At 44.4% G+C, this 24,262-nt stretch overlaps 1 protein-coding gene across 3 annotated transcripts in view; it reads left to right on the plus strand.

Moving 5' to 3' along the window:
- Positions 1-254: 254 nt before the first annotated feature.
- Positions 255-24,262, plus strand: part of IFT140 (intraflagellar transport 140) — a 182,998-nt gene continuing 158,990 nt past the window's right edge. For 2 of the 3 annotated variants that reach the window (XM_014520225.2, XM_014520228.2), the window contains exons 1-5: positions 257-654; positions 3,400-3,579; positions 6,420-6,641; positions 19,179-19,300; positions 21,207-21,349. In XM_014520225.2, the coding sequence (XP_014375711.1) occupies positions 3,433-3,579; positions 6,420-6,641; positions 19,179-19,300; positions 21,207-21,349 (634 nt within the window). In that variant the 5' untranslated portion in view covers positions 257-654; positions 3,400-3,432. Of the gene's footprint in view, positions 655-3,399; positions 3,580-6,419; positions 6,642-19,178; positions 19,301-21,206; positions 21,350-24,262 lie in introns of all 3 variants that reach the window. The other variant, XM_025204179.1, reaches the window with a different exon arrangement.

Raw genomic sequence — 24,262 nt, forward strand, 5'->3', positions numbered from 1 at the left:
ATGATGATTTCTTAGAGGTAATTGCAGAATCTCTTAAGGAAGTCCTCACATCCTTTCAGAAAACTAGATTTATTATCTCTGATGGATTCATTAAGAAGCTCAAGTCTGTAGCCAAGCACAGTTCAGTAATGGTCAGACTTGTGTAGGACAAAACAACCAACCAACCAACCCACCCACCCCCCCAATCAAAACTACATTCTTGGTTGACAATTGATATGTGATCCAATACAGCTGATGGTATTACATAGAGAATATAAATAGCTTTAGGAACTATCTTACCAAGATAGAAGAATACAAATCAAAACTGATATGCATATATTTAAGTGGTGCAGCAGCTAGTGCCAGCTCTTCAAATAGCATGCTGGTTTGTTGCGACTTGCAGCACCTTTTACCTTAAGCTTGCTCATCAGAATCTCAAAAAGCCTTCCTTTTTGAAAAAGTGTTTTATTTTTTTATTAAGATTCCAGTCCTATACTTGATGCCCTTCAGACTAATACTTCAGACCCTGACTGAATAAGAAAAAAAAAAAATCCCCTCCAAACAATATACATAGGAGAGCACAATGTTCTCCTAAACATACAATTATCTCCCTGAAGAGAGGCGAGAAAGGAAACTTCATATGATGTTAATCGCATTGCTGTGCACTTTTGGCAGGTATGTAGTTACTAGTTATGAGGAGATATATAGAAGAAAAAAAAAAAAAAAAAAAGTATGTAGACTGCTATGCTGCAAGTCAAGTTCAAAAGATTATATAACAAAACATTTGGGGAACCTTTTTTTTTTTATTCTTATAGTACTGGTTAATTCTTCTAGTCTTAGACCAGTGGTCGTCAGCCAGGGGTACACAGAATGGAAAAAAACGTTACTAGAGGTGCACTAATACATTGGTCCCATCAGATCGGCACAGATATAAGGAAGTGACAGTATCAGCAATCAATGAATTTTGGGGTGGCTGAAGCCCCCACATTGCTTCCCTTCCCAAGGCTGCCACCTCCCACTCTGAGCATATCTTGGCCCAGCCCCCCTGTTGGGAAGAGCCTGGCACCCCCCTGGTCCCAGCCCACAGTGGTAGCCCGCCCTTACCCAGCACAGATTCAAGGGCACGCTTCCCCCATGCCCTCCTGGGGTGTGTAGTGCCAGAAACCAACCCCCCCTGCATCTCCCATATGAGCTGCCTGTGGCTCAGTCCCATGCTCTGCCCCAGCTATGCAGCGCCTGCTCCAGCCCCAGCCCCTCCCCCCCACAACAGACTTACCAGCCAGATGCCACATATTAATAATGCATTCAATGTTAATTAGTATAGTCTGCCTGTGACTAAAGGAGTAGAGACCAGCCTGCTCCTTTGTCCTTGGAGGAACTGCCTGCCTCTCTCCTGCCATGCCAAAATGTTCTATTGTTTTGATGTTAGCAGGTGGGAGGCAGGGGTTTAGGTGCCCAACCCACCTTACACCAGGGTGGTTCTCAAACCTGACATATAAGTGACCCTGTCCCACCACAGGCAGGCCCACCCAGCCTCCCTATACCAGCAGGGTACAATTTCAGGGCATGTCCAGGACCAATGAGTCCTTTTCCTTCCCCATAGCCTCACCCTTACCTCTAAGATATTCCTAGAGCAGGAGCTCCACCAAGTGATATTACTCCCAAAACTGCAGAACACAAACTGCTCTGCTCTTATACCAGAGCTCTCCAAAATGGCCACCCTCATCAGACACCTGGAGGCTAGCTGCTCTACCCCTTAAAGTGACAGAGTATTAAAACTGCCCTGTCACACTGCCTTATATCACATAATTGGTAATATTAAAAACAAGAAAAAAATATAAAGGGTTACATGAGCTAGCACTTTGAGACAGAAGAGGTACACTTGTTAAAAAAGGTTGAAAACACCTGTCTTAGACTGATACATAGGATATAGTACCCTGATCACCCACTGTTCTTACCTAAAAGTTGGGTAACAACAGTGGGTGCACATGGGCTTGGCATATTCTTCCATCTGTGAGACAGGTAGTAACTAAAATGCCTTTATAAAACAAAATTATTCCTTATTTAACAATGAGAACAAAACAATGGGTAAAAGGGATTTTAAAGCAAATGTGTCCATGTACATTTATTTTCTCAAAATGCTTTGTCTGCCCAAATGGCAAGCTAGGCAGGCCTAACTGCTTCAGGCTTTTTTAGCAAGTTATGTTTTTACCCAGGTCCAAATCTGTTTGAATCATCCATGAACCATATGTGGCCCTGCTACCAGCAAGTAACCTCCATGCCAGCCTGGGGCTTAAGATACTTCCAAATCCTTTGGCAAGCATCCTGCATGCAGGCCTAACTCCAGAGACTCAAGGTTTAGATGCCCCTGAGTTTCAATTGCCCTCAGCCATATGGCCACAGGAATAAGCTAGGGAGGAATCTCCCATTTCCATAAAGTCAGCATGTAGTTGAGATCCTCTCATTGGAAGCTGGCCAATGGGAAGCTAACTATGAGGCTGTCATAAGGAGTCCTGCCCACAAGCAGACAAGGGTGCACCCTCCACTACACACCATTTTAATTGCCATGACCATGATGGTGGCAGAGGAAATACCCTGACCAAGGTAATGCAATTAAAAAGGCTTTTTTAGCAAGTTCCTGTCTTGCCATTTGGATCCCCTGAATGACAAATCAAAACTCCTTTCACTCTGTGAGTCTTTTGAAACTTGGCACAGTTCATTTGGTTTGAGCTTGTTCCTGGTTCTAAACAACTCTCACATGCTTCCTGAGGGGAGGTGATCTTGAGGTATTATTTTTGCTCATTTTTTCTGTATACCTCCTATAAAAATTAACATATTGATACAATAAAATCCCAATAACCATGTCACCATGTAGTGTTATTAAGCTATTACAGAACAGCTTCAGTTCAGTCACAGATTTCTGAGCAGAGCATGACTTTTGTGTCTTTCTCATTTCAACTTTACTACCATTCGTAAATATCCTGCCTCAGAATTTAGATCGTAATTTTGCTGATGATATGTGAGGAATAAGTTACATCTAGGCATTCACAGCTATGCAGGCATTTCAGTGCTTATGTGTAAAAGTTTGTTCTCATAGCAAGCTAAACATATTATCTAATAACAAAATAAGGGCCACATTTCAATATGCTAACTATTTCGTATCCCAGAATGGCAATTTTTAATTTATTATATATTGCACAGTTGGCAAGTAAATCTACGCTATTCCAGAGAAAAGTTAAATAAACCTGCATAGGTCGCTGCTGGAAGCAAGATACATAATTACCTGGGCCTTTAGTCTGTTTCCATATGGTGGTATCTGTGTTTCTGAATATTACACTGTGTGTGTAACTGATATAGTAAGGGTTAGGAAAATGAGAATATTCTTAATCTGACTGCACCGGTTTTGTTTTCCTTGTATAGGACTAGGCCCTGCCTGGGTTCACATATGTAACCATGGCTGTGTATGTGGATCACCATATAGATGCTCCTGATTCAGTTGGCACCCCTTCAGACATAACATGGCACCCTCTTCATCCACTTTTGGCTGTTGCTTCTGTCAGTGCAGCTTCTGGAGGCAGCGTGGATATCTATCTGGAACAGGTTCGCATTCAGGAACGTCTGCTTTGACATTACTTTGTTGTGATCTCTCAACCACTATTAAAACCTTAGTGGAATAGAAACTATGAAGTTTGGATTTTTTAAAATTATAAACTTGTGCCCTAACTTGTGGTCCTCTACACATTTTGGTTATTAATAGTGGCCAGTGCTGTGCATATCAAAGTTATCAATCATTGACTTACCTGAATTCAGCAACAGTGCCCACCAATATAAGTTGGTGTTTCTGGTCAAATGAGTTCCAGAGACTGGCTTTTTTTCCCTTTGTTTTAAGACAGCTGTCAATATGGTTTTGATTTTGAACTGTGCAGATTGTGTGTAATGAGAAATACAGCTCAGATTTGGGGCAAAAACACTAACTGGGTACATGCTAGATTTTTCCAAATAAGTCAGAATTTGTAATCAAAGTTGACCATAGTAAGGGAATATAAAGAACAAAAGCATTACCTAGAGGAGACAAGCCTAGAACCAGATTTTTTTTTCATAGAGGTTTTACAGGACCTATGATAATGTCTTCCCCCAGTTTGGCATGTAGCTGGAAACTTCCCCACCTCAGACTTCTCATAAGGTGTGTGCGCAGGTTGAGTGCCATAGTTCTTAAGAAGAATATTTGGTTCATGCTAGTTGAGGATATGCTGCCTGAATCCATCTAGCATCAGGTGCATTGAAAAATGTGTCAAGTCTAGTAGGATGGGCACGCTATGGAACCTATAGGGGTTGAAAGTGCTTTACAAAATTGGATGCATATACAGGTTTCCCTTGATTTATGTGGTACATGCATTGCCGGAAAACTGCGCATAAATTGAATTCACATAAAGGGAACCCAGTCTATAATGTAAGAAATAGGGATACATTCCAGTGGCAGTGAGGGAGGGAGGGAGGAAGGCTGGGACTAAGGAAGGGACTGGAGGAGGGGTGCGGCACAGCCCGTCGGTCGCTCCTGGGGCTGCAGCAGGGAGCAAAGTGGAGGGACCTGTTAGTGGGTGCAGAGTGGGGGAAAACGGGGGATGCAGCCCATGCTGCTACACACACCTGGGGAGGGCTGTCAGCTGGGGGCCTGCGTCGGGCTCTTCCGGGGGACTGCATGCCCCTGGATCTGCCCGCGGAACAAGAGCAGTCTGCTGCTGCAGCCTGGGGCTGGCAGCGGCACCAGGTTCTTCCCGGAGCACAGGGTGGGCAGTGGCACTGGGAGGGGGACTGCTGCCACCCCAAAATTTGCTGTAGTCCCTGCAACCTGCCCCTCCAGCATCACCACTGAGCACTGGGAAGAGCCCGGTGCCATTGCCAGGCCCAGCCTGCAGCAGCAGCCTGCTCTCATACCGCATGCAGATCTGGGACATGCGCCCCAGGAAGAACCTGGCATAGGCCCTCAGCCCTCTCAGGGTGTGTGTAACAGCAAGAGCTGTGCCCCCCCTGCACTGTGCCCTGCACCCACTTACAATTCCCTCTGCTTTGTTCCGTGCTGCAGCCCTGGGACTCTGCTTCTCCCCACTCACCCAGCCCCTGCTGCAGCGGCCCCAGCCAGCTGCCTGCATCTCCCAGCTGCCTGCAGCCTCTGGGCTACACAGTGCCCCAAACTCCCTGGGGCTCTGCTTGTCCCCACTCACTCCAGCTGCTGCTGCAATGGACCTGGGAGCAGCAGACACCCCTTGCCTGCACCATGGCATGGTGCAGCCCAGGAGCTCCTGGGCTGAGTGGAGACAAGCTGAGTCCCCGGGGGGTTTGGGGCATGGTGCAGCCCAGCGCCTGCAGGCGGCTGGTGTCGGCTGCTCCCAGAGCATCTGCAGCAGGGGCTGGGGTGAGTGGGGCCCCAGCCCCGTAGCTCTTTCCCCTCCCCATACAGTCTTACCTGTTGGGGGGGGGGAGGCATCTATGCCGATCACATAAGAGTGAATTTACCTTGCATATAACGAATTTTGGGTATAAAAAGGGTCATCTCATAAGAGCAAATTCATATATACAGAACCTGCATAAATCGAGGGAAACCTGTAATTGTATTGATTTTACTTGTAAAAGAAGTGATGTTGAAAGAGATTGTGGCTTGAGCAAGGTTTCAAAGCAAATCAGCTACAGAAGTATAAGATTTAGATCTTCTGAGCCCCTATTCTCTGCTTAGCCATTAGTAGGGAACTACCAAATTCACGGCGGAAGTGGGCTGCACGGCAGCTCCTTTAATCTTGCAGGTTCCCCTGTGGGCCCTCCCTGCCGATTTAGCAGAGGGACCCCAATGCTTGCTCCTGATCGGCCGGGTGGCGAAAACTGCGGTTTTAAATATGATGCTGTTTTTGCCTCTTGGCTGATTAGCAGCAAGCACCAGAGCCACTGGGGCCCCTCAGCCAATCAGCAATGGGGATGTTGTATAGGGGAACCTGCAAAATTAAAGGAGCTGCCGTGCATTATGTTGCATACCCAGAAGAAATTACTCAGACCCCTTTTCTCTGTCATGTGTCATCTTGCACCTCCAGGTCTAGAAGAGGCCTTTTCATTCCTTCATACAAGGAGTGAAAGTTTCTTTAATGTCAGCAAGGGTTATTCATCTGTACTGAGAGAAAAGTATAGGTCATAAAAACAGTATGAGGAGACTTAATATTTAACGTTGTGTTTTTCACTGATAGTGTTTCATCCATATATCACACTTTAGTATATATTTTTATGCATGTTAAGTTTTTGTGTTTGGGTTGTGTGTTGCCACTTCATATATCCTTGTTAGGTACTCTATGTATTTACCTTGTGTAACAGAAAATATCTTGCTTGTTGGACAACAGGTTACATAAGAAAGATTATTCTGATGGCAAGTTCTGAAGTCTGTCTCTTTTCTTTTTCAGGGAGAGCATGTGCCAGAAGCACACACTGAAAGGAGCTTTCAGGCCACAGCCCTTGGCTGGCACCCCTCCAGACCTATCTTGGCAGTGGGCTGGGAGGCAGGAGAATTGATAGTAATTAACAAACAGGACAAGGAACATCACACAGTACCCCCTGAGCATAATGCTGAAATTACCATCCTAAACTGGAGTACTAATGGTACCCGCCTTGTATCTGGTGATAGGGTAAGTAGTACATGTGCTGTTTGTAGCATTGTGAGCCCTGGTGAAGGAAATGGATTGTGGAGATTTTAATAGTATTAGAGTAGTTAGAGGATCAGTGGCCGTGTCTACACATGACACTAGGGTTGCTGTAGCAATGCACTACAGTCATGTAGCATTAGTGGGCACAAACCCTGATGCCACAGCTATATTGCTGTAGCAATGTGCTCCCTTGTTATAGCACATTGCTACAGCAATGTAGTGGCTAAAAATAACTGTGCGCTGCCAGCATGATGCAGTACAGGCTGTTACTGTGCCGTCATTTAGTACTTCCAGAAGGAAGTACTAGAACTGGATGGACTAAATTACTTTCTTTTGGAAGTGCTAAATGATGGTGCAGTAACAACGACACTGTAGGGATGTGTGAAGATACACCCACAAGGATTTAGGGGATGGAAAATTAGGCTAATTTTATCATTAAATATAATTTGGTACTTTTCCCGAAGAGAACAAGGTTTATGTTGGATTTCCCCAGTGTGTTTAGTAACATTTCTACAGTATATATTGCTGTCCTATCTAAGCACCTTTACATATTAGTGATCACTGGTGTAGGTTAATATTATCCCCATTTTACAGATGGGGAAACTGCAGCACAGAGGGATGAAGTAACTTGTCCAAGGTTATCTAAGATGCTTGTGGCAGAGTTGAGAATAAAAAGAACCCAGATCTCTTGCATCCTAGTTCAGTGCCTTTACCACAGTCCTTCCCACATGCTTTTTCCACCAGTTGCAGCCCTCTAAAGTACAGAAAAGCCCCACTGTGGTTTCTCCTAATGTCATTTGGAGAGAGGGGGGTTGTTTGTTTGTTTAATTGGAGCAATGGGCAAAGAATGTTCAGGAGAATTTATTTATTTATTTTAAGTGTGTCGCGCAAATACTGAAGATATTTTTTCAGTATCTTTACCTTTTACTGAGTTTTGGTCACTCTCTTATGTAGTGAAATGAGAGATTATTTACTGAATATTTAGTATTCAATGCCAACTATTAATAGTGAATTTTAGCCCAATGTTCAACTGTCAGAGAAAAAGTCTGTTCTGTTTTTCTATTTTCCTTGAACTTTCTTGAAGGCACGTTGGATAAGTCAGAGCTTCTCCAGGGATTTCAGCTTTGTACTTTGAGGATGACTGTCTGTAAGAATCAAAGGAAAATGTAGATATAAATCATTGGCTGTGTAGTTTCTGTTACCTCTGGCAGTGTTGACAAAGAAACAGACTGATAAGATCCACAATTGACTTGGTCTGTTTACTTATTGAGTATTGGGGAAACACTGGCCAGATTAAAGAAGAGGGCACTTAGGGTTAGCTGAGGCCCTGTTTACACAGGGTTGTTATTTGGAGTAACTGTAGTTAGTTCGCATTAAAGAGCCGTGTACCCATACACCATCTATTTTTAAACTAAATCATTTGGTTGCTAAGGTTTCAGTAAGTAATCCTCATTGGGATAGGAGTAATTCGACTTCACAGTGAATTTGTTTGTTCTAGGGTTCATGTAGACCCATTCCTAACTATGCCACTGATGATGGTTCTTTAACTAGTATCCCACAGTGGAGTGCTTCAACCTGTCTTGGTATACACATGTACCCCACTTCATTTGTTCATCTTGACAAGATTTCATCTTTCTTCAGCTGTTGGCGAATGGCCAGTAGTGCTGTTTTTGATCCCCAGTAGTATCTTCAAATATAATTTAAAGCAGATATGTCCTAACCCCATTTTATGTGGACCTTCTAAAGGCCCTAGACTTGATTTGCCCTCTTTGGAATGCTGAATTTTTCCCCCCGTCCCAAAGACTCGCCAGAATGAAGATGTCTGTGACACACTGTCAGTGCCAACAAAGGTGAGGGGACTGTCTCGAAGCTGGTCTGTGTGCTTATTCAAAGCAAAGGAGCTTCAAAGGAGGATCTAAGAAGGGGGAACTGGAACAGGGTTTTCAGTAATGCTTCCATTATCCACCCACACTATGAGGAACTGTATCACAGTTGAACCTGTAGTACCAGCATTAACCCTGAGAATGATGTGGTGGGTTACTTAATGACAGAACTCTCAGCAAGCACCCAGAAATCCATCAAAAGCTCCCTTGATTACATGTATTCCATGGGCCAACCAGGAGGAGAATTTACCAGGCTGCTAAAAACTGCATGACTTAGCAAATGTGGACATTACACAAAGTATAATGCAGACAACCCTGCATTAACTGTTGTGGAGTGTTGTACAGCCTATCTGGAATAACTATATCTGGAGTAGCTTTATTGTGTGAGGCATTTAAACTACTTTGTCTCTGTGCAGGCTCTAGTTTAGTAACATTGACAAAGTTAGAAAAGAAGAGCAATGTGATGTCCTGGCTAGAGCAGGGCTTAGAACTTTGTCTGTCACATCAAATTGCAGAACTATTGGACACCATGCAGCTTTTGTACTTTTCCTTCCCTCAGATGCTTTTTGCTTGCTTTTTCTATTCCCATCTTTTACTCTTTGCAGCTCCCCCCAGCATTAGATATCAGTGCCACAGGAATTTTAACAAGTATTCATAGTATATATAATGTATATTGTAGATATAGATACCAGAAGATAAAAAGAATCAGTAGAAAAGATATACTGGCTCATAATTTCATTAGTGTACTCAGTTTTTACTGAAATCAAAATTTTATGAGGTATATGGCCCTAATTGGGTTAAATAAATATTTTCATAGTATCGCAGTACTTAGGGTCGGAAGGGACCTAAACAGATCATTAGGTCCAACCCCCTGCCCCTGGCAGGAACGGGTGCTGAGATCATATCATCCCAGCCAAATATCTGTCCAGCCTCCTCTTGAAGACCCCCAAGGTAGGAGAGAGCACCACCTCACTTGGGAGCCCATTCCAGAGCCTGGCAGCCCTAACTGTAAAGTAATGTCTCCTGCTGTCCAGCCTGAACCTTCTCTCTAACAATTTCTGGCCGTTATTCCTAATAACCCCAGGTGGTGCCCGGGGGAACAGAGCCTCCCCCAATTCCCGCTGGTTCCCCCTGGTGAGTTTGTAAACAGCCACCAGATCCCCTCTCAGCCTTCGTTTGTGGAGGCTGAATAGGTTCAGGCTCTTTAGCCTCTCTTTGTAGGGCCTGCCCCGCTGCCCCTTGACCATGCGGGTGGCCCTCCTCTGGACCCTCTCAATGCTGGCCACATCCGTCTTGAAGTGTGACGCCCAGAACTGGACGCAATACTCCAACTGCAGCCTGACCAATGCCGCATAGGAATGATCACCTCCCTGGACCTGCTTGTGATGCATCTGTAGGTGCACGACAAGGTGCGGTTAGCCTTACTGACCGCTTCTTTGCATTGGTGGCTCATGTTCATCGTGGAGTCAGCCATGACTCCAAGATCCCTTTCTGCCACCGTGTTGACAAGAAGGGTGTTCCCCAGCCTATAGGTGTGTTGCTGGTTCCTTCTCCCTAGATGCAGCACCTTGTACTTGTATGCATTGAATTCCATCCTATTCTCATCCACCCACCTCTGTAACCTGTCTAGATCTAGCTGGATTCAGTCCCTCCCCTCCAGCGTGCCCATCTCACCCCACAACTTGGTTTCGTCAGCGAATTTGGACAGTGTGCGTTCCACACCCACATCCAGATTGCTGATAAACATGTTGAACAGTACAGGCCCCAGGACCGAGCCCCGGGGGACTCCACTGCCCACATCCTTCCAGGTCGAAAATGACCTATCCACCACCACTCTCTGGGTTCGACCATCTAGCCAATTTGCCACCCATCTGACTGTGTAGGCATTTTAAAGCACACAAATTGCATTTTTACGCATACAAGTGCTGCAGTGCTGGGTGCTTTGACGCTTGCAGTTGTATAAGTGGCAAAATGCGCGTCAGAGTGAAGAAAATGGCAGTGGTGCGCTTTTGAACTGAAACACCTCTGAGGTGTTTCAGTTCAAAAGCGCACCACCACCATTTTCTCCACACTGACGTGTATTTTGCCGCTTCTACAACTACAAGCAGCATTGTGTAGTGTGTCAGCTCCCATGCAGAGCAGATTAATCGAGTCTGCTCCAAAGCGGTGGATCTCTGGTGCATCCAAAAACTAAAAGGTATGTGTATAAGTGAATCTGTAATGCATTTGGCTTTAGAACATTTGATTAGAATTCTGTTCATTTTACAGCATGCTTCATGCTGATCCCTAGGTATCATAAACATCTTTTGGAAAAGGTAGTGCCTTATTTTTGCACAACATTAAAAGGCAAAGCAACTCACTTGGAACTGACCATGAAGGTAGTGTTTCCTTGCATGTCAGCACCAATGAGAGTTGCAGTCCAGCACTATATTCTGCATTTACTTATTGAACAATACCTGTCTATTAACCTGACTGCTGACAAGAGGTAGCCAGACACCTAGATTTTGCTAGTGGACTTGCACTATAAGGAAACAATTTGGAGAGTAATTTTGAGAACGTTAAGGCCGAGTCAGAAGAGAGGAGGGGAATGATATTCCAAAACTATGGGAAAATAAATATTTTAATTCTATTTGTCATGGGAACCAGGAGGAGTGAGACAGTAAGTACTCATACATTTTCTGATTTCCTTTAGCACCTGTAATATCAGTACCCATGAACGGGGGGGAGTTTTCACCCACAGAGAAGATAAATCTCAGCATGGGGGAGGAAGCTGGAGTGGATCTATTCTGTTAAATACTGAATTCATGCCAGTAGAGGACCATGATGGCAGAATTGTGAAGAAAAAATTTCTGTTCCATTCTCAAAAGATTAAAATAGAGTACATTGCTTTGGAAGAGGAAATGGTACAAAACAATATGGAGGCAAATATTTGGAACAGAGTACCTTTTTAATACAAAAATCAAGCACTACCAAGTTTTCCATGTCTGGAAAAATACAGAGAACACAACATAGCAGGAACGCTGTTTCCATTGACCTAATTACAGGACCTTTCTACAGCATTCAGTGTCCCAGAAAATAGAGAAAGAGAACACTTTTGAGCATGTCACCTTCTTTCCTCATAAGATTGGCCATGCCTCAGTGCCATTCATCTTAAGTTTGCATCTTTTCCAGTTTTTGCTTTTATTGAAGAAACATTGTGGTATTTATGTTTTTTCAGTAAATTCATTCAGTTTGTTGTGGCTCAGTTCAGCTAAAAAAATGAACTTGGGTAAAGCTCAATCTATAGATGGCTTAACATTTAAATAAACCAATACACATTTTGTTGATTATAATACATTAATAATTCACAATTACCCCAGTTCTTGAAGTAGGAGCAAAAGTTATCTCAGACCTGTTTCCTTGGCCACTTGTGATATTTTGTAAGAGTAAACACATATGCATTGCCCATAATGTTGGGAAAGTCTCTCCATTATTTGATTTTTATTTAGTCTCCAGGATTCCTCCTGTGTTCTCAGATATTATACAGAATACAGCCAGTGCTTCCTACATGGGTTGTATTATAACAAAAAATATTCCCCCTTTTAATAAGACTTTGCATGTCACTTTCATCTTCCAGAAGCACACTTCATTGATATTCTGCAACACTTCAGGTTAAAGTCAAAACATCCCTTTCTCTTGTCCAAGTGAAAACTTTCTTAAAAATGATGAGGAAGAAGAGAAGCAACTTCTGCCTTTATACCCTATAAAATACAGAAATATTAATTGGACCAGGGACTGGAACCTGCATATCCTACCTCAAGGAAGAGTGCCCTCACATCTGATTAAACAGTAATTCTCTCTTGCCAGTGAATCGTTAAGTATTTTATACAGTCAAACAACTTCAGTAGGAGAGATTGGGAAAGGAGAGATCTACCTCAGAACACTATTACCTGGTGGTTAGACCATGTTCTTGTGTGAGATCTCTTGTGCCTTACTTTGAATCAAGTTCAACTGCTCATTCTGAATTGGCCAGAGAAGGGATTGCAATCTAGGTTTCCTTGTACTCTAGGTGAGTGTCATAAGCACTAGGGTATAAAGTGGTCCTCTGCTATCTCCTCTCCAGTTTAGCAAATGGTGTCTGTTATCTTGTGAATCTAGCCCAGAAATATCAGCATTATTAATTTTAACAATTCCATTTTTTTATTTGTCAGAAACTGCTGAATTTAATCCCAAACTGGGTGCATCTACATGTGCCATTAAGGTTATGTGATAAACTATGGTGCAATTTGCACTAGGGACAGCTACTCCTGGGTGCAGTATTTGCATGTGTGCCCAGAACTGCAGCTAGGGTGGAGCAGCCTTGGGCTGGCAGCAGGCTCAGGGGGTCAACCCCAGGCTCCAGAACTGCAGTGCTGGGTGGTAGAGGGGCTAGCTGGGGAACAAGAGTGCTGAAGCTGCAGCGTATTTAGCTGACCACCCAAGCCTGCTGCCAGCCCAGGACTGCTCCATCCTGGTTTCAGCTCCTGCAGTCCCAGTCACTGTCCACACGTGTGTTTCTGTGCAGTAAATGACTCTGCCGTAAGACGGTACTATTTTATGGCAGAGTTAATTAATTTACTGTGCCCTAATACTGGCTAATTAGTCAGCTCCGCAATAAAGCACGTGTAGATGCACCCATTGTGTTTTTAAGCAAACAGACTTGTTTTATGAAAGGATTTTGCATTGGCAATCTATGACACAGCATGCCAGCACACTCATCTGAGTATAGGAGAGCCTGGATACTTCATAGGATTAGACTCCTTGCTTCCCTGCAAAGATAAGGATTTGCAAACTAGCTGGGGTATATATAACCACAGGAAACAGCTACCTGGGTCCACTGAAGTATTTCAACTGTTGTGGTAGCTTTATTTTAAAAAGCACCCCTTCCCTTAGTGTAACTAGGGCAGTGTGAGTGCGGCACTAGCCCTAGGCGCCAACTTAGAGAAGGAGCCGGTTTGGCCTCCTCTCCCCAGGAGTCTTTGCCATGGCAGGGGCAGCCCAGCAATAGGAGCCAGGCAGGCACAGCTTAGCAGGCACAGCCCCATGTGCAAAAACATCTGGGGTGGGAGGTGGTGGAATGACACCTCCCTACCCCAAGAGGTTTTGCCATGGGAGACACAGCTGTGCCCCTGGGCAGAGCTAGAAAATGGCACCAGGAGCTCCTGCCATTGCCTGTCCTCAGTGGGAGCAGCCTGAACCCAAGCTGCTATGGCAGCAGTGAGAAGAATGAGAAGAGCCCTAGCAGGAAAGATTTCCTTCCTTCTAACACCCCATTCTCTACTCGCCAGTAATCAGCATAATCTTCCCCTCACCTCCTTGCTCTGGGTACTGATTTAGAGGGGGCTTCAGTACAGCTCCCTCCCATCCCTGCAGGTGTCTTTACCACAGCAGGGGCAGTCCTGTGCCGTGCAGCTGTTGGAGTTGGGCAGGCATAACCCCATGCACAGTAATATATCTGGAAGGGGTGGGGGGAGAATGACACTTGCCTGTGCCTGGGAGTAGGGAGGCACAAACAGGGCACCAGGAAGGAACTCCAGTGAGCCTGCACTGCTGCCTGTCCCCCAGCAGCAGCAGTGGTGGCAGCAGAAGCAGCAGCCTAACCTCATGCTGCTACAGCCACAGCTGCAGCAGTAGCAGCTGCCATTGGAGTGAGGACAGCCAAGTAGGTAAGACTCCTCCTTGAAGTTTGTGTTGCAACAATTTATTTCCAGGTTACTTATTAGGGCAATGGCTACATTAAAAAAGACATGGCCTGCAGACATGGGACTTGGGTGGCATTTTACAATGTGGGGCTTTGGCTGAAGGTGCTCTCTGGATGCTGGTACAGAGACAAGTGGCAGCAGGGTCTTAGCACCTGTTCCCCTCAGAGCTGAGGTGGATCTTTCTGGCCTGCAGCCAGAAAAGGTTGCTTTACCCGTTTTGGTAACTTCAATGTTTTGATTACTCAGTGGCATCTTAAGGATCTAGGTTTTTTGTATAGGTTTCTTGCCTGAAAGTATGTTTATAAAGCTAATAGCTTTTAGAGCAAGAGGCAAAAGCTTTGGGCAATTAGAAATGTTTCAGACAGTACTGAGATAGCTTAAGACATGGTTTTCAACCTTTTTCATTTGTGGACTTCTAAAAAACTTCTAATGGAGGTTGGAAATTTTGAATGGAGGTGTGAACCGCTTTGAATTGTAACTGTAGGTATTCAAATGACTATGATCAATCAAAAGTATCTTTTGCAGACCCCTTAGACATAGACATAGTTTGCATACCCTCAGGGGTCCACAGACCACAGGTTTAAAACCACTGGCTTAACAAGTAAGTCATAGATACTAAAATCTCTGTCATTTCCAGTTGCCACTTAGAAAGCTGGCTAGGTCTGTCTTCTTTTGAAACCACTGAAACTGGCTCAATACTGTATTCCAGAGGTGTCAAAGATATGGCCTACAGAACCCCATCATCCAGCCTCTGGTACTGCCCCTGGGTCCAGAGTAGACCCACACAGAACACGCACCAGGCCAGCCCCATGCATAGGGCTGGAGATGCATGCCCCATGTGGCACCCCTCAACCCCCCTGCCTGCTGCTCCAGGACACATGCTGCATGCAGCATCTGCCCCAGCCAATCCAGGACACATGGCACACACAGCAAACAGTTCTGGACTTACACTGCATGCAGGACCCCTGCTGGTTACTCTAGGGTGAACACTGCATGCAGTGTGGTTCCCAGACTGGTCAGAGCAGGAGCTGCATGTAACACACATCCCAGACTGGCTGGGTCTGATTCCATTTGTAGTGCACATCCCAGAGCACCCAGAGTGAGTGCTCCATGCACTGGATCCAACATGGGGAAGGTCTCTGTGGGCTGAATCTGCCCCATGGGACCACCCACATGCCATTCATCTGGTCCATAGACTGGTCCAACACCACTCATTCAGCCCCTCAGAGTATTTGAATTCCAGCCTGATGTATTCATGCCAAACTTGGAAGTGAATTTAAGATTAGTTTGTCTCCTGTTGACCAAACATTGACTCTAATCTTGTCTTGATTCTAATCTTGTCTTCCAAATCTTTCACCAATGTTTTTCCCCAGGTGGGGCCAGTAAGACAGTTTGGTTTGGTTTCTAGGCTTTGCTGCTAGTATTTGGGGAACAAAAACTAGCTCAAAATTACACTTTGAAAAAGAAAAGAATTCCTTTTACAGTAAACCTTTTCAAAAGTTTATTATGGAAGAACTACTTTTGGACCTTTTATATACTTCTCTGGGGCTTTGGTCTAAGCTATAGAACATAATCTGATAAGGCAAATTGAATCAGTAGAACACAGATGAAGTCTAGCTTTATTACAATAAGTAAATCCATCTAGTGGGTGAAATAAAGGGGGAAAACTGTATGATAAAAATCTGGTCATGGAATATATGAGTTCTGAGCCTTATGCAATTTTACCCCCAATTTAACTTTCTTACTCTCTCGTAAATATTTTTTAAATGTTGGGGTTGCAGTGGGTTTTTTAAGGCTGGAGGGAGGGAGTTGGCTGCAAATGTAGGTTGGTCCAGTCTGTTGAAGAATGTTTTCAACTCCAGGTGTGTAGGATGGAATGGGAATAATTTCCAGCTTTTCTTACAGGCAGTCAGGCCTATCCTTATAAGAGAGTGCTTGGATGCTTTTGACACAGGAAGCTAAAAAAATAGAAATCAACAATGTGTTCTGTTAGATCCCCAGAAACAACCAACCAGTGCTTTATACCATGAGTGGTCCATAGACAATAGTAGGGGTTGGCAGCGTTTTTGGCTGGAGCGCCAAAAACACCTCAACCCTGACTCAAGCTTTAACTTGGCATGCCATGGGCAGACCACGGGGGCTTTGTCCCCGCAACATATGCATGCATGCCACAGGGTGCATGGCAGGGGGAGGGGCCTGGGGCAGAGCAACCCTGTCCCTTCTCCTACTGTCCGCCCAAAGGCCCTTGTGCAGCAGCCACTGACACGGAACTTGGCAAAAGGCTCCAGAGCCTGATGCAGCTGTTTGTAGCCTCCCAATTGGCTGCCACTTCCAGCCTGGGCTCTGGGCAGTTGTAGCAGGTAGCCAAGTGGCTGCAAACAGCTGCTCCTGAGCCCCGGCACTGGATCCATGGCAACAGCAACTGCACATGCACCTACACCTTTGGGTGCCAAGCTGTGGCACAGGTGCCAGGAGTTGCTGACCCCTGGTGCATAGTTTGATAATCACAGTCTCCCAGCTGGAGTTTCAGCATCTGGGCAAACTAACAAAGATATCACTACATTGGTAAAGAAATGAATAATACTTCCATGTATGAGAATTAAAAGTTACTTTTTTAAAGAATTAAACTTTCCTTTTTTACTTAGGGACCCAGTAAGGAAATGATGTGGCTCTTTAGATGGCCTCAGAATTTCATTAGACATGGAGACCTCTTTAAAAATGAGGTATATAGGTAGCAGTGTGTGAGGAAGTGCTTCCCTGTACTATTCTTCATACCAATGCTATTAATTTCCCATTTTTATCAGAACTAAATTCACTTACAAAATATTAAAGAAAAAACAGAAAAAATTGTGACCCTCTCCTTGTGATTTGACTTAATGAAATGAAATGAAACTGCAGTTTAGATTGTAAATTTGTGTTCTGTTTTTGTACTGTGCTTACCCAAAGAGCCTTCAGTTGTGATTGGACTCTTGAGGTTAGTATCATAATAAAAATAATAAATAATAATAGTCTTCAAATCCCAGCTGTGAAACTGTAGTGTAAGTTAGCCTGCTGGGATTGTTCAAGTGCATGTCATGCTGCATTGTCCCTTTGCTTCTCTGCTCGCTTCATTTTTTTGAGCCAGCAGGGGATTGGAATTGATGAGAATCCAGAGCTGGAGTGCTTTAGACTGCGAAATTCTTGTTAATTTCAACTCTGCAATTTACAGTGTCAGGTTCCATACAGCATCTTCACTTTTATTATTATGAGTTTTTGTATCCTCTGTCACAAAAGAACCAGCAGTTAAGACTTGTTTTGTTTAGGTCACTTAGTTTATTGTCTGTGTTTGAAAAATTGTTGGCTGTGTTTGAAAAATTGTTGGCTGTCTTGTTCAGAAGCCAGTAGTTAAGAGGGGAATATTTGTTTTAAACATGTATATTTCTTGAGAAACTGTCTTTCTGAATTAGGATCCTATAATCTTGGCATTAATCATTTTTGTAATGAAAAGTACAAAAACTAGCTTTTAGATTTTGTTGTTCCCAGGATTTAAACATTTTTGGAGATGGGAAGGTTAAGTGGACAGCATGCTCTTGAAATTGCAGTCTCCAGAATTACATCACTGTTTGGTCATCAGATACATTATGCTAGCGAACATATATTCTGTTTTGGACAGTTCTTTTCTGAAAAGCAGCAAAACCACAAGTGATGCTACTTATTTTGAATTTGTCCTGCAGATGCATATTTTTGTAAGAAGAGGAGCTCATTATATAATAGAACAAATTATGTACCATTTTGAACAGAAAAGAGGAAAGTAAAATGAAAGCTATGTGTTCCTAATTGCTCATAATATTTGCTAGCTACAAACTGCTTTGAGAGTGGGAGATGTTAAGCCTGGCAGGTTTATAATATAATCTAGCAAAATAATAGGTAGTGATAGTCTTCAAATATTTGAAGAAGGAAAGTGCCAAGGAGGATAAAAAAAGGGTTTGTGATGGGGAATGGAATATAACTTGCAGTAGTGGAATTAAGAAAAGAAAAGCTTAGACTAAATATTAGGAAAACTTTCCTACCAGTGAGATCTCTTTAACTGTGAAATAGTCTCCCAGGAGAAAATGGTGAAAGCCCCATTGCATAAAACTAGTCTGAATTAAATACTAGACAATTGGCTCTGGACAACAATTCTACATTCACTTCTGTGGGATAGGCTATGTGATAATTAGCCAATGATCTAACAAATCTTTTCCTTCTTAAACTATTGTGATCATTCTCCTAACTTTGATAGTAATTTAAGGTTTTTTTGATTCTGAAAACCCATGTATCCTTATCCTGAAAAAGAAAGCAGATTTCTACTTTGCTGGGTGATCTGTAACTTACTTATCCCTATTCTACTTATCCCTTCACATATCTATATCTATAGCTATATCATCTATATTTTTGCTTGCTTGCCTTTGCTTGCTTTCCCTAGTTTTTTAGATAAATAGAGGGTTAAAATTGCCAAGTGTCCTAGAGCTGGATTTTTGTTAGTTTTGGTAATGACTACTCACAAGAAAGAAGAGGGTGGAACACAAGAGGGCTGCATATGCACATTTGCTAAACAAAACAAGGTTTGTCCAGTTTTAGACCCACAAACCATAGCAACAGCCTTTTCACCAAGGATGGAGGTAACTAAGAAACTCATCCAGGCAGTTTTTATTTGAAGTAAATGCAGTCATTTAAAAAATAATTTTAACTCCCTGTAGCTCAATTTTATTATATGTGAATGGGGCGAAATTGTATATATGTACTTTTAAAACAATCTGAAATGAACTAAAATAAGAGAATATTCTATATTATCAATAAAGGCATATCACTTGATAGTTTAATATGTGCTAAGTGGTTTCACTCTTCATTATCATTTCTCTGCAAAGTGTGTTCACTGAAGTGCATTTGCTTTCCAGCTTGGTGTTTTGTTTCTATGGAGAATAGACCAGCGAGGTCGAGTGCAAGGTCCCCCACTGCTGAAACATGAGTATGGAAAACATCTGTCTCACTGTATCTTTCGGCCACCCCCTCCCGGCGAGTAAGTAACATTAGCTAGTTAGGCTCTGGAACAACATGTCTTCCTCTGTGGTAGGCCTGGGGTTTTCTTATTAGTCTGTTGCATGGAGGTTGTATAGAAACCTAGACAAACACCTTCTAGGGGCTTCTATTTACAGTCCCAACCATAAGTGATTACTTTTTACCTTAGATAACCTACACATGTACCTGAGGTGACCTCCCTTCTTTATTGTCTTCCCATCCCTCTTCCTCTTCCCCTTCCATGCAGCCACTGTTTCTGCTCAGAACTTTACCTCTTTCATGTTTGTCCTGTACTTGCATGCTGCTCTCAAGTCATCTATCCTTTGATTTTAGGCCCCTCTTTGATTCCCCCACTGCTACCTTATTGTACTCACCTTCTGTTTTGTTTCAGATGCTGCTCTCTGATGGCTTTTTCTTTACCTTTCAGTCCTATGTTCTCCTTTTCTCTCTCATGTCCAGACACACTCTTGAACTCTTTCCTCTACCAACTGCCTTTTTTCCTCCCTTTGAATGGCTTATGCCCTCATCCTTTTCTTGATTTCACATTGGCATTGGCATGTCTCTTTTCACCTTTTGAGGCTCTCCTCCCCATTGCTGCCTCCCTCCCCTTCCTCTGGTACCATGCTTTTCTCCTTCCTCTTGTAATCAGGGTTACCAACCCAAGATTTATTTTTTTTTTTTACTGACAATCGGCAGACTTTTTACTGACAACTAAACTAAAGTACCAAAGTACTTTATCAAAGTAAAAGAGGGTTTGGTTCAAATGTAGGGGTTTAATACCAACCATAGAAAAAAGTTTGGCTGTCAGTAAAAAGTTTGTAGATTATTATAAAAAAGTCTTGATTTGGCAAACCTGCTTGACTACAGCAATGATTTTAAACCATGCTGCCCCCACCCTAGGGGTCCCCAACTCACCCCCACACTCTGATATCCAGCTGAACCCTGTACCATGCTACAAACTTCCACCCTCCACTCCCTCCCAGCATTACCCCTGCTGGCACTGATCCCCTGTTCTAAAACAGACCCCAACCTGCTGCTTCTTTTCCCCTGTCCAGCCCCATGGCTCTGTCCTGGCTGCACCACCCCCATCCCTGGGATGTGGGATAGATGCTGCTGCTATGTCTTTCCAGCTGTCCCCTGCCTCTAACAGCTGCTGATCCAGCTGTTAGAGGCAGGGGACAGCAAAGCCCTGGGAAGAAGAACTTGCTGCAGGGTGCTACATTCCCACTCAGGCACCTGCTCTGCTCCGCTCCTTCTGCTCATCAAGCTCAATGCTTCTTAGTTTTTTACAGATAAGTTCCATTTTTTTCACAGACCTAACAGACACATATTTTTTGCCCTAGTTTATATGGGCTATCCATAAATTCATGGATACTTGGCAACCTGGTCCTGTTGCTAGCCCTATTCTTTTCATCTGCCTAGACTCATATTCCCTTTCTCTTGTCAATGCCTGCCTCCCTGTTGCTGCTAGCTCTTGCTTATCTCATTCTGCTAATAGGCAAGTGTTAATTTTTAGGAGGAATCACAAATACACTAATAGCTCAACTGCTTGAGAACATGTTACAGCAACGTTTATATAAAAGTGCCTATTATCTGTAAGTAAAAAAGGATACAGTTGTAATATTAGGATGTTTGTTTTTGTTTTGTTTTGCCTAGGCCACTTGTCTGCTTCATCTCCCTGTGGTGACGATAAAGCCTAAGAGGAAAAATAAAATAATGCAAATGAACACTAATATCAGAAACCTAAGTCACTATGTGTTTGATGATTCTGCTGAGTTGTTGTGGGATAGATTTCCTTGCCATAAATGGTCACCCCATGTCACAGAGTCCCCATCCTTTTTCTTAAAAGTAGAAAATTCTGTGCTACTTAGGGAGTTGGAAATTAAATGCCTCTTGGTTGCCTGCAGGGATCTGGTACAGTTGGCAAAAGCTGCAGTGAGTGGTGATGAAAAAGCTCTAGATATGTTTAACTGGAGAAAAGCTGGAATGGGAGTGCCTCTGAAAGTTGGACCCCAGGAGGGACTGTCTTTCTTTATCAGCGTGACAGATGGTAAGGACAAAAACAAAAAACACCCATCCAAACACATATCCTGTAGCCTGCTGGGAAATGTAGTTTCTGTAATATCTTCATAGCTGTTCAGTGTAACACAGTCCTCTTTCCCACCAGTGTTTTATATAAAGTATTCTTAGTGCCTATTCCTGTTGAAGTGAGCGGGAGGTTTAGAGCAGCATTGGATATATGTTGTCTTTGAGATAGACATACCTGGTATCTATAAATTAGGTATGATACCTTCAGGTGTGGAAAATTGCTCATTCCAGGTGATGACAGGAAGATGCATTGATTCTTATATTTCTGTTTTGCACAGATGGATTCTTCTTTTAGGGCCAATAGCCCTGTTTTCAGCTTTGCTGCAAATTAGGTGAAAAGAAACTACCTCTTTAAAGGAATTAACAAGTAATAGTTAGCACATACTGTTTTTATTTCCAGAGAGAATGTGACGGTTATATCTAGCATCCAAAAGAATTCAAAGCACCTTTCCCTCCCCATCTTTACTTACAGTATACAGTTTTTTTTTTCTTTACTCATTCTTTCTTTGTCCTCATTGCTCCTTTTGCTCCTTTTTCTAATCCTCTCCCCAAGGCCAGGGACAAGAAAAAATGGTTCATAAAAAGGTGAAGAGTGTTTTGAAGGGTAGGTTTCTGACAGGTGAATTGTAGAGTGTTGCCCTACAAAGCAAGATAGTTAACCTTGGGGATCTAATAAAATTATCCTAGTCTCTCTTTCATCATCACTATAACATGATTCAGTCTGCAAAGCTTTGTCTACACTGGCAAGAGAGAGACCATTAGTTTCACACTAGCATGGCTCCATTTGTGGTAGCAATTGTAGAAATGGCACTTGGATGTGGCTTAGGCATTTCAATCACTGTATAATTGGATTTGTTGATATAAAATGTCATTCTTTAATTCAGCTAGATTGGGTTATTTGAGATTAGTCATACTAGCAGGGTTATGTTCACTGTGCAAAATAGCATACTATTTCATACTATTTCTTCATTAACTAGGTCAGGGATAGGTAACCCCCAGCACGCGTGCCAATTAATGGCACACAGAGACATTTTTCCCGGCACTCTAGGAGGCATGCAAGGAAATTGTTTTAAAAAAATTCTTTTTAAAGTTGCTGCTCCTGGCTCTCCTGAGCAGCTACAGGTCCCAGCAATGCAGCAGGCACCATGGAGAGCTACGGGGTGGAGCGGGTGGGGAGTTGGGGCTCAGGCAAGCACAGTGCAGGGCTGCTGTGTTGGAGGCTCCCAGCAGCGAGCCCTGGGTCCAGCTGGGGCTTGGGCAGGTGGACGCCCCATCCCACCTGGACAAGGGCAGCACCGGAGCACCAAACCTTGGGACAGGTGAACAGGGAAGGGTCTGGGTGGTGTGGGGAGAAGCAGGTGTGGAGGGAGGCACCACAGACAGGCTGGCCTGGCTGGCCTCTTGGGAAGGCAGGGGTTGGGCAGGAAGTGGGGCTGCCCCAGGGCTCCACAGGCTTAGGTGGGTGGGCAGGTGGGCTGCAGCACCCAGAAGCCCTGAGGTGAGGCCTGGTGTAGCCCGCAGCGATGAGGTGCAGCTGCCCTGCTTGCGAGGGGATGCCACTTGGCCAGGGCAGGACTCTGGGCTTGGGGACTCCCGGCTCCAGGCTCTGCTTCCCTGCGCACTGCACAAGTGGGGTGGAGCCACCTCTGGTGCAGGGGCCCAGCTGCGGGAGCCCCCTGGGGCCCAGGAACAGCTGCCACAGCTGCCCTGGCCTGACTGGGCCCTAGCCTTGCCCACCTGCAGCTACCTTCCAGGGGCCAGGGCCAGGGCTGGGGTCAGGGCTGGGGCAGGTGCTACACAGGGCCACTGCATTGCAGGCCGCCGGCTGGCTTGGCCTTGAGCACTGCCTGTAGCAGCTGTTCCCAGAGCATGTGGGGCTCTCACAGCCAGACCCTTGCACCAGCAATGGCTTTGCCCCACTTGCACTGTGCCCGGTGTGCAGGGAGGCTGAGCCTAGAGCTGGAAGCCTCCCGACCTGGCATCCTGACTTGGCCAGGTGGTATCCCCCCCATAGTCAGGGTGGTTGTGGCCCATCCCCGCAGAGCTGCATGGGTTGGGCTGGGCTCAGGCCCCTGCCCAGCTGTCCACTGTGGTCCAAGTCTTCAGGATCCTGGGGCAGCCCCCCCTTTCCACCTGGCCCCACTCTCCTCCAGCTGCCACCTTCCCAAGGGCCCAGCTGGGCCAGCTTGTCTGCAGTGCCTCCCCCCACACCTGCTTCTCCCTGTGCCACCTGGACCCTACCCTGTGTGCCTAGCCCTGGCACTCAGCAGCCTGGTGTGCCCCTGCCCAGATAGGATGAAGTGTATGCCTGCCCAAGCCCTGGCCAGGCCCTCCCTCCCAGCCCTGGGCCTGGGCTCCCCCCACTTTGGGACTATTGGGGAAGTCTGAGCACCCTGGCCATGGTGACTGCTGCTGGCGTGTTGCTGCCTTCTGCCAGACACTGCCCTGGACCAGCAGGCCCAAGCTGCAGCCAGTAGTGGTGGGAGTTGTTGGCAGCAAGGGACACTCCCTCTTTCTCTTTTTCCTTTATTTCTCTCTTCTTGTTTTTTCTCTCTCTCCTCTTTCTCCCTTTCTCTCTTTTTTCTTTTATTTTTTCTTCTCTTCTCTCTCTTTTTCTTTTTTCTCTTCTTTTTTCTCTTTTGTCCTCTTTGTCTCCTTTTCTCTCCTTGTTTTTCTTTCTCTTCTTTCTCTCTTCTTTTTACTCTCCTTTTTTCTATTTCTTCTTTTTTCTGCTTTTTCTTTCTCTTTTTTTCTCTCTGCTTTTTTCTCTTTTCTTTTTACTTTTTTCTTTCTCTCCTCTTTTTTCCTTTTTCTTTACATATTTCTTTCTTTTTTCACTCTCTTTTCTCCTTTTTTCTATTTTTTTCTCTTTCCC

The sequence above is a fragment of the Alligator sinensis genome, unplaced genomic scaffold, assembly GCF_000455745.1.
Source record: "Alligator sinensis unplaced genomic scaffold, ASM45574v1 scaffold404_1, whole genome shotgun sequence".
Taxonomy (NCBI): domain Eukaryota; kingdom Metazoa; phylum Chordata; order Crocodylia; family Alligatoridae; genus Alligator; species Alligator sinensis.